This window comes from Malaclemys terrapin, chromosome 3 (genome assembly GCF_027887155.1).
Source record: "Malaclemys terrapin pileata isolate rMalTer1 chromosome 3, rMalTer1.hap1, whole genome shotgun sequence".
In the NCBI taxonomy this organism is placed as follows: domain Eukaryota; kingdom Metazoa; phylum Chordata; order Testudines; family Emydidae; genus Malaclemys; species Malaclemys terrapin.
This window is the reverse complement of record NC_071507.1, coordinates 126,347,372-126,363,528: the sequence shown is the minus strand read 5'-3', so window position 1 is coordinate 126,363,528 and position 16,157 is coordinate 126,347,372. Positions and strand designations below refer to the sequence as shown.

General features: G+C 44.6%; 1 protein-coding gene across 2 annotated transcripts in view; it reads left to right on the top strand.

The window, feature by feature from the left end:
- The first annotated feature begins 228 nt into the window (after positions 1-228).
- ARMC2 (armadillo repeat containing 2) overlaps positions 229-16,157 on the top strand; it is a 111,198-nt gene continuing 95,269 nt past the window's right edge. The window contains exons 1-4 of one of the 2 annotated variants that reach the window (XM_054021737.1): positions 229-349; positions 6,802-7,047; positions 7,926-7,998; positions 15,579-15,750. In XM_054021737.1, coding sequence (XP_053877712.1) covers positions 6,830-7,047; positions 7,926-7,998; positions 15,579-15,750 — 463 coding nt within the window. In that variant the 5' untranslated portion in view covers positions 229-349; positions 6,802-6,829. The remainder of the gene's footprint in view (positions 350-6,801; positions 7,048-7,925; positions 7,999-15,578; positions 15,751-16,157) is intronic. The other variant, XM_054021738.1, reaches the window with a different exon arrangement.

The following is a 16,157-nucleotide window of genomic DNA, read 5'->3' as shown; positions in this document are numbered from 1 at the left end:
GGTGAACGGCAGGAGACAGCGCTAGGCTATTGCCTCCAGCGCACCGCTCCTGCCAGCTTCCCACATTGAGTCCCACAGCACGAGCCCCGCCCACCACAAGCCCCGCCCCCTACTTGCCACCGCCCCGTTCTCTTCAGAAGACAGCCTGGGATAGGGCAGCTCTGCGCATGCGCTTGCTACTGTCTGCGCATGCTCACTGGCGATGCGTGTCCGGCCGGCCGGCTTGTTTGGAGCCGCCTGCCCTTCGACACAGCCGGGGGCTGGGGGGAAAGCGCCGCGTGACCGTCAACGGCGGCAGGAGTGGGGACCGGCGCGGAGAGGACCCGCTTAGCACAGAGCCGCCGACAAGGTGCCTCCGCACAGCGCAAAAGGGACGGGAACCCGGGACGGGGCCGCTCTGTGTATGGTTGCCATGGAAACGGGCTGCCCGTTTCACCGCTCATCCCGGCGTCAGGGCCGCTGGAGGCTCCCGCCCCCCCTCGCCCCCCCTCGCCCCCCCTCGCCGGGGCAGGAGCCGCTGCAGGCTCCCTGACCCCCCCCTTCCCTCCCCAGGCTGTGAAATGACCAGAATGCCTTTTCCCACCTTGAGGTCGGGGATATTGTTTATTATTCTTCCCCTAGTTATGTAATTTGTATTGATATAGCCGGGTGCAAAATCTACTCCCCGTAGCTTTGCCGTGATAGGAACAGGGAAGGAAGGACACAAAGGCATGCGAACAAAAGGAAAATGGCCCATCCAAACAAAGTTTACTCGTATACAAGAGGAAGGGCAGGTAGAGCAAACATTTAATAAAGTTCTTTGCTGACTAGTTTACAGTGTGAAGACAAAATCAGGGAGCGTAAGCTTACCGTAGCATATGGTGACAGGTTTTAGAGTGGTAGCTGTGTTAGTCTGTATCAGCAAAAAGAAGGAAGAGTCCTTGTGATACCTGCCACAAGTACTCCTCGTTCTGTAGGGTATGGGTGTTTTTTAGAAGTGATTAGGTGGAGGAACCTTTTGTGTTTAAAAGCAATCTGAAAAAATCCAACCCTCTTATTTTGCGGGTAATTTTTTAGTTTTCTCTAAAGGGTCAGGTCAGCTCTTACTCCACAGGTGCTGGTTATATTGGGGCTTAGTCTTGGTCAAAATTTCCATTGATTCTGGTAGGAGTTGTGTTGTATTAATTAAGGACTGTAGGATCAGCTCCTTTTGCTGCTGTTCATTCTATTTTTATTGCATGACATTGGGGAAAAAAAACACCCTACCATCTGTATTAACAAAATGACACAAAAAATAGAAAGCTTATTTTAATGCTGTTAATATGGGCCTGGGTTGTGTTGGAGGTAGTGTTTTAAAATTACACCTTAGCAATGGACAACTAATAGTTTTGTTTTTAACCAGACTATGAACTCAGGCAGTTTTGGTACAGACTATTTTGGAGACAATCTCTCTACTTGGAAGGAGTCACAAAAGGAGCAGTTGGGAAGGAAGCATGACAACATAGGAAGCAGGAGGAAGTAAACGATATGAGAGCAGTGATGTGGGAAAAGTGAGGTTTTGCTTCAGGGCTTAGAAAGATCAAAGAAGGCATCTGCCAGTCTCTTCTGCTGTTCACTTTTACTCATAAATAGATATAAAGGGATAGAAGCTACCAGCTTGCATCTTGCGAAATGCTTAATCAAATACTGGGCAAAACATACTTTTTCTTCAGTATGTTAGTGGAACAGTTCAGTGGTTCTCAACCTGTGGGCCGCAGCCCAATCTGCACAGAGCTGTGGCCCATGTGACATCCTCAGGGCCATACAGATAGTATTGGATGTGTCCCAAAATGGTAGGTAGGTTGAGAACCAATCGTGGAGCAAAAGACAAATTCATGAGGCTGAAGTTGGCTGCTTATTCGTGGCACCAGCTCCTTATTCCCAGTTCCTTGTTCAAAGGCCAAAATTATTTAAAAATATATCAGTGTAGGATTAAATTTTTAGAAATTTTATCAAATTCATTTGAATGTGACAAATTTAAATGACTAATTATGTAATTGAGACAAGGTGGGTGAGGCAATATCTTTTATTGGATCAACTTCTGTTGGTGAGAGAGACAGAAATTGGTCTAATAAAAGATATTATCTCACTCTCCTCATCTCTCTAATATCCTGGGACCAACATAGCTATAATAATACTGCATAATTACTTAATTATGAATTAAAATAATTAAATAAGGAGCTGGGTTTTGACTGGCTGTATGTGACGAAGTAAGTCTCTGTTCATGCCAAATGACAGGTCCATGTGGCCATCTGACTATTCTGAAGGAGATGAGACAAGTAACTCCCTGACCTGAAGCTTTGTTCCGGTGAAACATGCTGGCACATGAAGCTCCCATCCCACTTCTGTACTGTAAATGGTGACTGCATAAAGAACTGGATTTTGACTGGCTCTACTTGACAAAATAAGTCTCAGGTCACCCCAAATGACATGTCCCTTCAACTGTTAATTTGTTCTGAAGTAGTTGAAACATGGAACTCCTTTACTTGAAATTTTGGGCTGCTCTACACTAAAGCTGTAAGTTGACCTAAGTTACGCTACTTCAGTTATCTAGCTGAAGTAGATGTAACTTAGGTCGACTTACAGCAGTGTCTACACTGCGCTGTGTCAACGGGAGACACTCTCCCACTGACTTACCTTCTGCCTCTTAAGGAGATGGAGTACAAATGTCGATGGGAGAGTGCTCTGCCATCGACTTACCTTGTCTTCACCAGACCCGCTAAATCGATACCACTGCATTGATCACAGCAGTGCTGATTTAACCGTAAGTATAGACAAGCCCTTTATCTGTATGGAAAAGCATTGCCCATTTCACCTGCCCTCCTCCGCCCACCTCCAAACATGTCCACTCCCTTTAGCAGGGTTAAAGGAGCAGCAAACAGATGTTTCAGAGGGTGAAAGCTGTCGAACCTATGCTTTCAGGTCCAGGGATTTGGTGAGTGTTGTGTTTGTTCCATCTATTGTCTTTGTTCTCTATGAGGGTGGAGTGACTGAGTTGTGGGCTCCAGAACTGGCCAGGTGAGGCAGGTCTGTTTGTGTTTCAGTGTGGGCCTTGTCACTGAGACCCCTTCTTTGAACGAAACCTGTATTTGATGTGTCTAAGGTGGTTATTCCCTCTTTGTTTGCAAGGGAGGAAGCTGAGCATTGAGGCTAGTGTGTAGGTCAGTTATCAGATGAACAGAAGTGGCAAATGGGATGAGTTTCAGTGGCAGTTTAGAGAGGAAGCGTGATTCTTGTTTTAGGTATGACTCTGCTCCAGGTAGCAGATCTGGATGATCCTGTGACCTTCCTTGGATATGCTATGTTGTCCTTTCTGCTGGAAGACAGAGTAGATTTCTGGTGCATGAAAGGCAAGCTGGTGGCCGTAATGGGAGGAGAAGATATGTGGTCTGAAAACATGAATTGCAACACTGCAGCACGTGAGAAAATGAACATTTCTTGGACAACAGAATTTTGGAAATCATTGTCACAGATGCCACATGGGAAGGATCAGTGTTAAGGGAATTAAAGAGAGTAGAAATGAAAGGAATGAGCAGGTGATTTGTGACCAAGAAGGAAATAGGAACGGGGAGGCATTCAACTCCACTAGGAGTATCAAACCCAGCAAGCCAACTACAAAAGAAACTGTCTCTGGAGGAATGGAACAGAAAACTACCGGGGACACATCTGATGGGTGTTCTTGTGGTATGAAATAAGCAGCAACCAAGAGAGATTCATCATTAGGATGGTTGAAGAACTTCTCTTGGGACAATAGGACGGTGTACTGTCTTCTTGGAGAGAAGTTACAAGATGTAATTGCAGGACTAAACAGGATTATGAAGTTATCTGGCAAGTCTCAACTGATGATAATACTCCTTGGAACTAATGAGACAGTACCACATGCAGCTACACAGATTATGAAAAATCTCAGGCATATTGGAAGGAAGTGGAAGAAAAGGAAAGTCCAGTTGATCTTTTTGGAGATTTTTACCAGTCCATTGAAGGAGAAGGCAGAAAATACTGAAGGTGATCTTTTGGCTGCATGACTGGTGTGAGGCTGAAGGTTTTGGTTTTGTGTAACATTGGGCCCCATTGCAGTGGGAGAAGGGCCTGCATCTCACACGTAGAGGGCTAACCTTCTCAGTTGGAGACTAGCTATTTATTATGGGTAGGATGGCGTTAACACAAAGGGGGGTGCTGAAGAGGCAAATGTGATATAAAACTCACATTCAAGATGTTATGAACAAATTTTAACTAATGTGACGACAAATGTGAAGAAAAGACACTTTTCAGTTTCTTGTATACTTATGCTTGAAGTCTGGGTAGCAAGTAAGAGCAATTAGAAATTCTCATTAATGGGGAAAAATATATAACTGGCATTACTGAAACCTGAAATTAAATGCCTCTTCCCCAGAAAAATCCTTCATCTGCCCTCTCTGTAACACTTTTCCATGTAACTCGAATATAGCACTAACTTTTAAAACATTACTTCTACCGAACTAATCAATATTTGAAACAATCAAAATCGTTTGCATGAACCATGGAGTTCATTAAAGCAAAGTTGTTGTCATTTTAGATACAAAGTTGTTGGAGATAATGCGCAACGTTGGGAATCATTTTGTATGTTTCCACAGACTTGGTCAGACTTATGGCTGGCATTTCTGTGGTGGAATTTTGGAATTAAAAGGAAAAGGAGGTGGAGATAGAGTTCTCTAAATTCCATTAAAGTGTACCAAGCCACATTATTGTTGCCATGAGGCACGTACAGCAGCAAAGACACTAGCTGGTTCAACTAATTTTAGTATAGAGGAATAGGTTAGTATTTCTTTTAAGTAGTTTGTGGGCATTCTAGTGATGATCACTGTTTTCTATATTTTAGAAGCCATTAGAAACCACTCAGAGCAGCAGTGTGCATTAAGCTAGACTTTGTACGTTTGTATATAGTTAATAAACATGTTTATTTGGAACCCAACTGTGCCCAACCACTGTCTTCATTTTATTTTTGTTGTGTAAAGAGCAAAACACACAACTTAAATATAGATGTCTGTGTCTCTAACACAAACAAACTTCAATAAATTTAGACATTTTTCTGTTCTTAATTCAGCTAACAAAGCAAAGTTCCTGTAGACTTCATCTGTAGCTATCATATCTGTGAAAACATTACAGTTGGATTTGCAAGTTGATTGAATATTGCTTTTTTTTTTTTTAATTTTGTGTGCGTATTGCATGTTAACTAACAATGCAAACAAACAATAAAACTAGGGGTAATATGTTTGTCAGACCAGAAATAAAGGTTCAGTGTGGAGAGTGGCATATTCTCATCTCTTCATAATGTAAAACCATCATGGGGACGTGTAACTTGGAGTGACCCAGTATGTATTTTGTCTCATACAACCATTCAAAACCCAGCTCCTTTTCAAGCCCTATGCACAATGTGGGATGGTGGTATGATGTTGCAATATATTGTTCAGGAACAAAGATTCGGCTCGGGGAGTGACTTGTCCCAGGTCCTTCAGAACAGTCTGGTGGGTCACAGGGACATGTCAGTTGGGTTGATCCAAGCATTGTTTCATCATGTACAGTCATAACTCAGCTCCTTATTTAATAAATAAATAAGTAATTAGTAATTTAATTTTTATCCCATTAAATCACATTAATTTGATGAAATGTCTAAAAAAAAATCTTAAAATATATTAATGTCAAATAATTTTGGCCTTTGAATAAGGAACTGGGAACCGTGAGTAAGGCACTGGTACCATGAATAAGGAACCAACTTCAGCCTCATGAAGAATTCTGACTTGGATGAGGATGGTAAACCTGCTGAAAAATGATGTCTACAAAGATCTGAACTGGGATATTGACTGACTTTTTAGACTTGGCGATTTTTGGAAGCAAGCCTGTTGCCGTTCAGTGGCTCTGTAAGGGTACACATGTGGGATCATTCTCTGACTGGCACTTTTAGTTCATAATTCATTGTGTAATGTTTGAATGTTTGTTCTTACAAAAGTTAGTTTTATGCTGCTTTTCCTTGGCTCTGGTTACAGTTGATGTTTTCAGGTGAGCACCTCTTCTAGCTTGTTACAATAGAGAACTTGATAAGACTGATAGAAAACAAGCAATATAAGTTAAGTATATGATCAAGAAAGTCTTCTCTTTACATGCTCTTTGTCTAGTTCCTGCTGTGGTGACATCACTGTGGTGTTCACTGAATCATTAGCTTTTGGGTGTTGAAATAGTGTTATTTGATGACATTTTCTAGGGTGTCTGGACACTATTATGTGTGACTCTGAAAGCATTGCATCCTCTAAGTGTGGTGTTTTTGTTTTTTGTGTGGGGTTTTGTTTTTAAACTCACTCTGAGCTGGACACACTGTATACATTTGCAGTACACCTCTACCCCGATATAACGCTACCCAATATAACACGAATTCTGATATAACGCGGTAAAGCAGTGCTCGGGGCGGGGCTGCGCACTCCGGCGGATCAAAGCAAGTTCAATATAACGCGGTTTCACCTATAATGCGGTAAGATTTTTTGGCTCCCGAGGACAGCGTTATATTGAGGTAAAGGTGCATTTTCCATAGGATTGAAAAATGAAGAGGGGAGACCAATATTATTTGAACTCCAATGGTAAAAAGAGATTTCTAGAGGTATCTGAGAATATTTTCCCCACCCTCATCCTGGTCTCAGATTTTGTTCTTTTTAAATCCTATTTTAACTGCATGTGGATAACTGAATTATTTATTAATGTCTTAATTATTAATCACTTGCAAGTAGTGTTGTATTTTGTGCCTCCTATACACAGTGCTTCCTGTAAAGTATTTTGTAGAAGAATGCATTCTTCAAAGAATAAAAATGTAGAAAAGCCAGAACCATTTTATAGACCTTCAGCACCTAAGCAGAAGACCAGCGCTGAGATAATAAATGAAGCACGAAATGCACTAAGGACTTTAAGAACTCAGAGGCCATTTACACCTAGAGAGGACCAAAGGAAACTTTTTGGATCTGCTTCTTCACGAACACCAGAAAATAGACCACCATCCACTTTTAGGTACAGAGACTAAGATTTTTTTTATTATATTTTAGCAGCAAGAGGTTTGATTGTTGTTGTTAATTTTTGTGGTCCTTTTTTTTTTTCCTGTGTTAGGATGTAATTAGTAGTATAGACTTTCTCATCTTTTAATGATGCTCACTGGTATTGTTAAACTCTATGTCCTAGAAGTTCCTGTGACTTGAAACTAACTGTGGCAGTCATTACACCAAATTTTGTGTGTAGCATATGGTGTAAGAGAAGGTTTTGTATCTCACTGTTTCCATAAAATTTCTGTTTCTAAAGCCTTTCAAAAAAATTTTATTTCAGAAAAGGCCTCCTTGAGTTCCAAATGTTTAAAAAGGTTTAAGATTATTTTCCTTATGGAATAACTAGTTATCTTCTCCTCTGGTGGGAGAGGCTTGTGGCTTAGCATAGTTCACAGAGGGCAAGATCTCTTTGTTCTGTGACAGTGGCATGAACTAACTGCAGGGATGGTTCCTGCCTTCTCTGGTGTCCCTCTATCCAGCAGCATGGCTTCTGCAGGAGCTGCACTGCCATTGCCTGCATCCACCCCTTATGACTGCTCAGAAGCAGCTGTAGCAAGGACTTACAGTGAGATATACGTCTTCAAGCAGCTTCAATTCCTTTTCCAGTATCTGTCCACGCAATAAGTAGAAGAGGGTGTCAGTATGCAGGCAGTCCTCTGCTTTATTCCCCACGCCCACTGAGCTATATTCTACTTGACACCTCAGTCGAAGAGCATCTGTAGGACTATGAGGAAAGAAGAACAGTATTGCAGATGAGATACTCCCACTTGTTTACGAGCAGCGGGAGAGAAGATCCTTTGTGGGGAAACAAAATGAGGTCTGGGTTAATCGGTTTCTTCTTTATGCTAGTCTCCATGCTTCCAGTTTTGAATCAGGCGAATCAAGATCGGTGTCTGGTACACGTCTCAGCCCACTGGACCATGTGAGTGCTTATTAAAAAGAATGTTATGTAATGCTGAAATAAAGTATTGTGAATGGTACCAACTCACTGTAGTGATATAAAAGGATTATGTGAAAACTGGTTAAATGGATGTTTTGTGTGGTTTATTAGAATTTGGGGGATGAGAAAGTAGAATTGATTTATTGAATTTTTTCCCCCAGAAATGAGAGTGCAAGTTCTTTTTACGATGCTTGTAGCTGTGTTGGTCCTAGAATATTAGAGAGAAACGGTAGGTGAAGTAATACCTTTTATTGGACAACTGTTGGTGAAAGAGACAAGCTTTCGAAAAGTTTTTCACCAACAGAGAAGTTGGTTCAATAAAAGATATTGCCTCACCCACCTTGTCTCTCTAACAGTATTTTAGGTATTTAAGTATTTTTGTGTAGCATTCTAACCCCAAATACAACAGCATTGCATTAGTGCTTAAGAACCAGAAGTCGAAAATTGACTCAGTCTGTTTTCATATTTAAGGTAAGTGAAGTGCAAAACACTAACAAGTAGCACTGGCATTGAAAAGGAAATTAGGAATTGCTGATCTTCAACTTGCAATTGAAAAGTGTGGCTGAGTTATTTATAATGTTTAGTGCACACTAAATCAGTAACATCAGTGGTACAGTACAAGCATCCTTCACTAATTCATTGCAGTCATATTTCTGTTCATAATAGCAGCTCACACAATATTGAGTGGTTTGGGAAATTTTAAAGAGTCCATTTCCAATTTCATAACATTGCAATTATTTTGATATATCAAAGACAAATATTTATGTGAATGAAATATCTTTGTTTAGTTATCTTTAAAATGGGGTTTGGACTGTGGGGTTTTAGGCATTTTTATACAATTATTGTAATTACTATATTAGTATGATCTATTTAGGTACTTACAATCTTTGTGGTATTTTAGCTTTGTAGTATTGTGAGTCTCCTAAGTGTTCTATAGAGTTTTGTGTTTGTGCTGGATATAGGGTGACCAGATGTCCTGATTTTATAGGGACAGTCCTGATATTCAGAGCTTTTTCTTATACAGGCGCCTATTACCCCCACCCTCTGTCCCAATTTTGCACATATGGTATCTGGTCACCCTAGCTGGAAATATGTTCTTAAAATGTCTTTGGGAGGCAGTGCATAAACTTAACCTGCCATAGACAAAGGACTTTGTGTTTCCCCGGTTTGATTATTGGCAGAGGACATTAAAAGAATATTTACATATATGGTAAAGAAAGCTAACAAGCAGCAGCTTAGGCCATAGCTACACTTGCAGATGTAGAGCACTTTGGGTTAAACCAGCCTTCGGAGAGCGCACCAGGGAAAGCGCTCCAATCTATCCACACTGATAGCTGCAAGCGCACTGGCGTGGCCACATTCACGGCACTTGAAGTGGCATTTGGAGCGGTGCATTATGGGCAGCTATCCCACAGAGCACCTCTTCCCATTCTGGCGCTGTGGCTTGTGGGAAGGGGGCATGGGTGCGGGGCATTCTGGATCCTGTCCCAACGCTCCGTGATGCATCACTTCCTGTCCCAGCAATCCCAGTGTTTCCGTCCAGATTTGGCGCTATCTTTCAACGGTTTCTGTGCAGAGCGCGCTTTGTCTTCCCTTTCAGTCTGCGGGAATGGAGCCCGAACTGCTGCGGAACATGCTGACGAGTCTCGCCAATACGTCTCGTTTGGCATTCGAGTGACTGCTTAAGTTCTAAAGTGACAGTGATATCTAGTCGCGTAATGCATACGACACGAAATTGCTTGTCTCATTCACAGACATGCTCTCCACCGTGGAACGCTGCTTTTGGACTCAGGGCTGAGTGGTGGGATCACATTGTCCTGCAAGTCTGGGATGATGATCAGTGGCTGCAGAACTTTTGGATGAGAAAAGCCACTTTCATGGGACTGTGTGCTGAGCTCGCCCCCACCCTGCGGCGTAAGGACACGAGATTGAGAGCTGCCCTGCTGGTGGAGAAGCGGGTGGCTATTGCAGTCTGGAAGCTGGCAACTCCAGATAGCGACCGATCGGTCGCTAACCAGTTTGGAGTGGAGAAGTCGACGGTTGGAATTGTGTTGATGCAAGTTTGCAGAGCCATTAATCGCATCCTGCTCAGAAGAACCGTGACTCTGGGTAACGTGCATGACATTGTGGCTGGCTTTGAATAAATGGGTTTCCCTAACTGCGGAGGGGCGATAGATGAGACGCATATTTCCTATTCTGGCACCAGTCCACCTAGCCTCAGAGTATGTTAACCGAAAGGGATATTTCTCCATGGTTCTCCAGGCGCTTGTGGATCACCGTGGTCATTTCCTTGACATTAACGCAGGCTGGCCTGGAAGGGTGCATGATGCACGCATCTTTCGGAACACTGGCCTGTTCAAGAAGCTGCAAGCTGGGACTCTTTTCCCAGACCAGAGGATCACCATAGGGGAAGTTGAAATGCCCATTGTGATCCTTGGAGACCCCGCTTACCCTTTAATGCTGTGGCTTATGAAACCCTACACAGGGTGCCTGGACAGCAGCCAGGAATGGTTCAACTACAGGCTGAGCCGGTGCTGAATGACTGTGGAGTGTGCTTTTGGCCGTTTGAAGGGCCGCTGGCGCTCTCTTTGTGGGAAAATGGACTTGGTCGAAGACAGCATCCCCGCGGTTATAGCCGCGTGCTGTACCCTCCATAATATTTGGGGAGGGTGAAAGCTTCACTCAGGCATGGGCCTTGGAGGTTCAACACCTGCAGAGGCTGAATTTGAGCAGCCAGAGAGCAGGGCTATTAGAGGGACCCAGCGTGGAGCTGCAAGGATTAGGGATGCCTTGTGGGAGCAATTTGAGGCTGAAAGCCACCAGTAATAACTCCCATGCAGAGCACCAGACAAGTGCAGTGGCTGTGTTTGGTACACTGACTTGCAGTGCTTGTTGCTTTCCTGGGCTAAGGTATATTTTGCTTTATGCACTAATAAAGTATGTTTTCAAAGTAAAAAACTCAATTTCCTTTTCAATAAATACATTTATTGGGGGGGGGGGGGGGGGGACACCACAGAACTACCAAAAGGGCAAGGGGGTAGGGGGGGACCAGTTCACTCATAGGCTTGAGTATGTCCTGATTTCATACTCTCGAATCCTGTCTGGAGTGCTGTGCACTGAGTGCTGCACTTCAGGATGGCTATAAGGCATGTTGAGGGGGGTTGAGTGCAGTGGATAAGAGTCGTAGTTTTCATGCGTGGGTGGTGAAGCTACGGGTGTAGGAGGCAGCAGGGAGTGGTAAGAACCCGGATGTTGGGGAAAGTGGGTTGGAGGGGACATAGGCACAAGGGGAAGAGTTTTGGGACAAGGGCTGCAGTGGGGGGAGAGGGGTGAGTGCGGTAGAGTTCCGCCTGCATGGCAATGAGTGCCTGGATAGAGTCCTCTTGGAGCTCCATTATGCTAATCAGACGTTCCGTGCTTTGCTGCAGTGCGTCGTGTTTTCCTGGCAGATCCTCCTTTCACTTTCCCTCTACTTCTGTGCCTTTCGATTCTCGTTTACAGACTGCTGCATGAATTCATGCAGCATGTCTTCTTTGCTTTTATGTAGCCTGTTCCTGAGTCTTTTCAATCTGTCGGCTGGTGATAAGAATGGCGGCTGAGATCTTATATTTTGCCTGTATAGGTGCAACCTTAACACTTAACAGAGGCAGCATTGTACACACCAGACAGAGCAATGATTCCCCCGCACTTAAGGACGGCAATCACAAAAACCCTACTTTGCCTGTCCCAAAGCAAGTGCACGTAACCCAGGGGAGCCCCAGAAATGGTGAGTAAGTACAGGGTACATGGGGACTGATTGTTCCATGGCTGTACTGTCCTCTGGGTTTCTGTGCCTTGGGGAGAGCTAACAGCTGCAGGGGGCACCTACACTGAACACTGTCCCAACATTCTCCACAGGAGTTCGTCCTGGAAGATATCTCGCTGCTGAGGGTGACCAGGGAAGCAAGAGGGTCTTCTCCTACAATGCGGCTTCCGCCGTGGCCTATATGTGGCTTGCCTGTGTGCAGTAATGGTCCCTCCTCCTCCCCCCCCCCTCCCAAAGAGCCGTACCTAAAAACTTCCTTCCCGAAAAGAAAGCTGCTTACCAGGAACCTCCTCTGTTGTTTGTCCTTCCCCAGCACCGGCCGCCGCGACTGGCTGCCTTCCTCCTGGCTCGAGAAGACCTCCTGGCTGCATGCATCTAGGGATTCCGGGGTGTCTCCCCTCGCCTCAGCACCATCGCTTGCGCTTTCCTCCTCCTCCTCCTCCTCCCCTTGCTGTGCTGGGCTTGGAGTGTCCATGGTGGAGGTGGGATCGTCCCCAAGTATCGCGTCCAGCTCTTTGTAGCATTTGCAGGTCGCGGGGGCAGCACTGGAGCGGCCGTTTGCCTCGTGGGCTTTGCAGTAGGCATTCTGCAGCTCCTTTACTTTAACCTGACACTGCACCGCATCCCGGTCATGGCCCCTGTCCATCATAGCCCTTGATATGTGCCCGAAGGTATCGTAATTCCTACATCTGGAGCGCAGCTGGGACTGCACAGCTTCTTCCCCCCAAACACTGATGAGGTCCACCACCTCGCCATTGCTCCATACGGGGGATGGGGAATTTAAAGGGCGGGTCTGATGCTTGGTCACCTGAGGACAGGGTAACAGAGTTCAAAAGTGATGACCAGAGTGGCTAGAACAGGCATTGTGGGACACTTCCGGAGGCCAATCAGAGTGCATTAGGTGTCCACACTGGCGCTGCAGCGCTCCAGCGAGAGCGCAACAAGCGTTATTCCTCTTGGGGAGGTGGAGTACCAGCCGTGGAGTCAGAGTGCTCTACGTGCCTTGCCAGTGTGGACGGGGAGTGAGGTAGAGCGCTCTTGGCGGCTTTATTGCGCTATAACGCGCAAGTGTAGCCAAGGCCTTAGTGAGCACATTGGAGGACAGTCTGCACCCCAGGAAGCTTTCCTGGCTCTTGAGACCGAGATAATGGACTTTAGTTAATATAAAGGGTTAATATAGTTATTGATCACTTAGGGAACAAAGGGAGCAGCACTCTTTGATTCTGTAAACATTGGGTCCCCTGGCCTGGAGGTGGGAGGTGCTGGTAACTTGATGTAAATAAGAAAACTGCTTAGGCAAAAATTGAAACTTGCTATGATTAAGTTTTAGTCACTGGAAAGTGTATTCTATTTTGGTTTGTTTGTAAACCATACCTGTCTCTTCTTCTCTTGCTTAGTAGCACTTAAACCTCTGTTCTTTGTTAATAAACTTATTCTTGTTTTTATTACAAAACCATCTTAGCGCTGTGTATTGAAGTGAAGTGTGAGTCATCAGCTAACCCAGTGGTTTTCAACCTGCAGCTAAATCAGCACAGAGCTGCAGCCCACAATGGTAAATAGGTTAGCTCAGTGGTTCTGAACCTAATAGGCCAGGGATGGGCAAACTACAGCCCGGGGGCCATATCCGGCCCTTCAGACACTTTAATCCGGCTCTTGCCAGAGAGCGGGGTTGGGAGCTTTTCTCGCTCTGCGCGTGCTGTGGCTCCGCATGGCTCCTGGAAGCAGTGGCATGTCCCCTCTCTGGCTCCTATGCATAAGGGCAGCCACGGGGCGCACCACACGCTGCCCCTGCCCCAAGTGCTGCCCGCGCAGCTCCTATTGGCTGGGAACTCTGGCCAATGGGAGCTGCCGGGACAGCGCCTGCGGACAGGGCAGTGCGCAGAGCTGCCTGGCTGCGCCTTCACAAGGAGCTGGAGGGGGGATATGCCACTGCTTCTGGGAGCTGAGGTAAACTTGAGGTAAGCGCCACCCAGAGCCTGCACCCATGAGCCCCTTCTCCCCTCCGCACCACTGCCCTAGCCCTGATCTCCCCCCCCCCCCCCCCACACCCTCTGATCTCCTCGGTCCCAGCCCAGAGCACCGTCCTGCACCCTCAACCCCTCATTCCCAGCCCCACCCCAAAGCCTGCACCTCCAGCTGGAGCCCTCACCTCCCCAACATGCATGCACCCCAACCCCCTACCCCAGTCCAGAGCCCCCTCCCACACCCTGAACTCCTCATTTCTGGCCCCACCCCAGAGCCCTCACCCCTTCCTGCACCCCAACCCCCAATTTCGTGAGCATTCATGGCCTGCCATACAATTTCCATACTCAGATGTGGCCCTCAGACCAAAAAGTTTGCCCACCCCTGTAATAGGCTGATATGTACTCTGCCTCTTTGGAGGCAGCAAAGTTTATTTCTGTGAGTGTCCAGTGAGAGGGACTGGACATTGCAGAAGGATGTCTCTTGGGAACTGGGGTTCACTGATTCTTACCGTGCAGGTAAGGTTTAGACTAGTAGAGTCTCGAAGTTTCCAGGCAAGGCAGACAGACTGGTAGGTTAGGGAGCTGACACACAGCTTAGCAGCAGCAAAGCTCTCTTGCTAAGGCAGAGGGCTAACACTGTGGCTTACAGTTCTGGGTGTCCAGTACCAGATGCCACAGCCTGTAGAAGCAATAATTTGATTAGTTTATAGTGGGGTCTTTTGGTGGGTTTGTGGGGTAGTGAAAATAAGTTACTGAGGAAAGTCAAGTCAAAGCAACGAGTTTTGCATTTAGTTTTAAAAGTTATGAGGTGTGTGGTTGTCATTATCTCTTGTGAGAGTGGGTTCCATAGTCTAGGTCCAGATCCTGTGAAATTTGCCTCTGTTGGTGGAAATCTAATTGTTCCAGTGGAATGTAACTGTTGTTGGAGGTCATGGTTATTAAGGTAGTGGGGACAATCTTTTGGGTAGCTAGAGTCAATCCCATGGAGAGCTTTGAAGAGTAGAAGAGTTGTTCAGCTGGACTCTATATTTTATGGAGAGTTAGTGCAGAAAGCAGAGCCCTGAGTGTGATGAATTCATGGACATCTGAGTTGTTAAGCACATGGACTGCTATGTTGTACCAGATGGAGCTTTCACAGGGTCTGTAGTTCCATCCAATATATGGAGTTGCAGTAGCCTAGAGTTCATGGATGTGTGGATCCATGTGCCCAGGACAGTGTGTAATAAGAATTGGCATATATACTATTAATAGTATTCAAATGGGTACTTTTAATTTTCTACAAATTAAGCCAACTTCCAAAGAAGTAGCACTGCAAATAACAGGCCTTCTTTGAGATGTGCATACTTGGTACCTTTCAGGATTGGGCACAAAACTTTGCGATGGAGCATATGTTTAATGTAGATGGCTAATATTTCTTTCCCTTAAATAATTTAGATTTAATAAATTCATTTCTAAATTAAAGCTAGCTTATGGCTAATTCTTTTAGCACTTGGGTTTTCTCTTGGGACTGATTTTAGACATGCTTTCCTCAGCACCTATTTTTGTTGGCTGTCTATGGTCAAATTGACATATTTGGTCTAACTTATTTTGTTGCATGGAATGTTTATGATTTTTGTTAAAGAAAACTAGATTTTTCTGGTTGCTATTGTTTAATTCTCACCTAAATTAATCAGAAGTTGGAAGAAAATTTATGGTGAATGTTACAAAGTTTTATTTTGCTAATTTTAGGTTATATGGAAATACAAATGGGATACAAGTTTGTAAAAACTGATCTTCATCTTTCTTTGTAATAGAAGCCAAAACTACTTTCATCACCTATAAAAGATGAAGATTCTTCCATTTCCTTCCCGAAGCCTCCAGTGGACCCAATGGAGGTTAGGAAAGTCAGCAGTGCCCGGGCTCGCTTATGTAGAACAGCTTCTCAGGGAAATCTCCTTCCAGATAAAATACTTCTTCCTGATGAGAGTAAGAGCATTTTTCAATATAATTCAAGTATTTGAATCTAGAACCATGTGATGTTTTAGAGTAAAAATTCCAAAGTACTTAAGTCCCATTTTAAAATGTAACTTAGGTGCCTAAATCCCCATTGACTTTCTTTTTGAAAACAGGACTTAGGCTCCTAAATCACTAGGCTCCCATGTGTCTGTTGCTTAAAAAAGGCAATTTGAGTGGAAGTCCTCATGAGATTATAGATTTCATGAGTCTAAGGAAAGGAAAAAGTGATGGCAGCAGAATAAGGACAGTGCACTTCAAAAAGGCAGACTCTAACAAACTCATTTAACTGGTAGGTAAGGTCCCATGGAAAGAAAATCCAAAGGAATTCAGGAGAACTGGCAGTTTCTCAAAGAGTTTGCTGTTGTATCTTTAATATT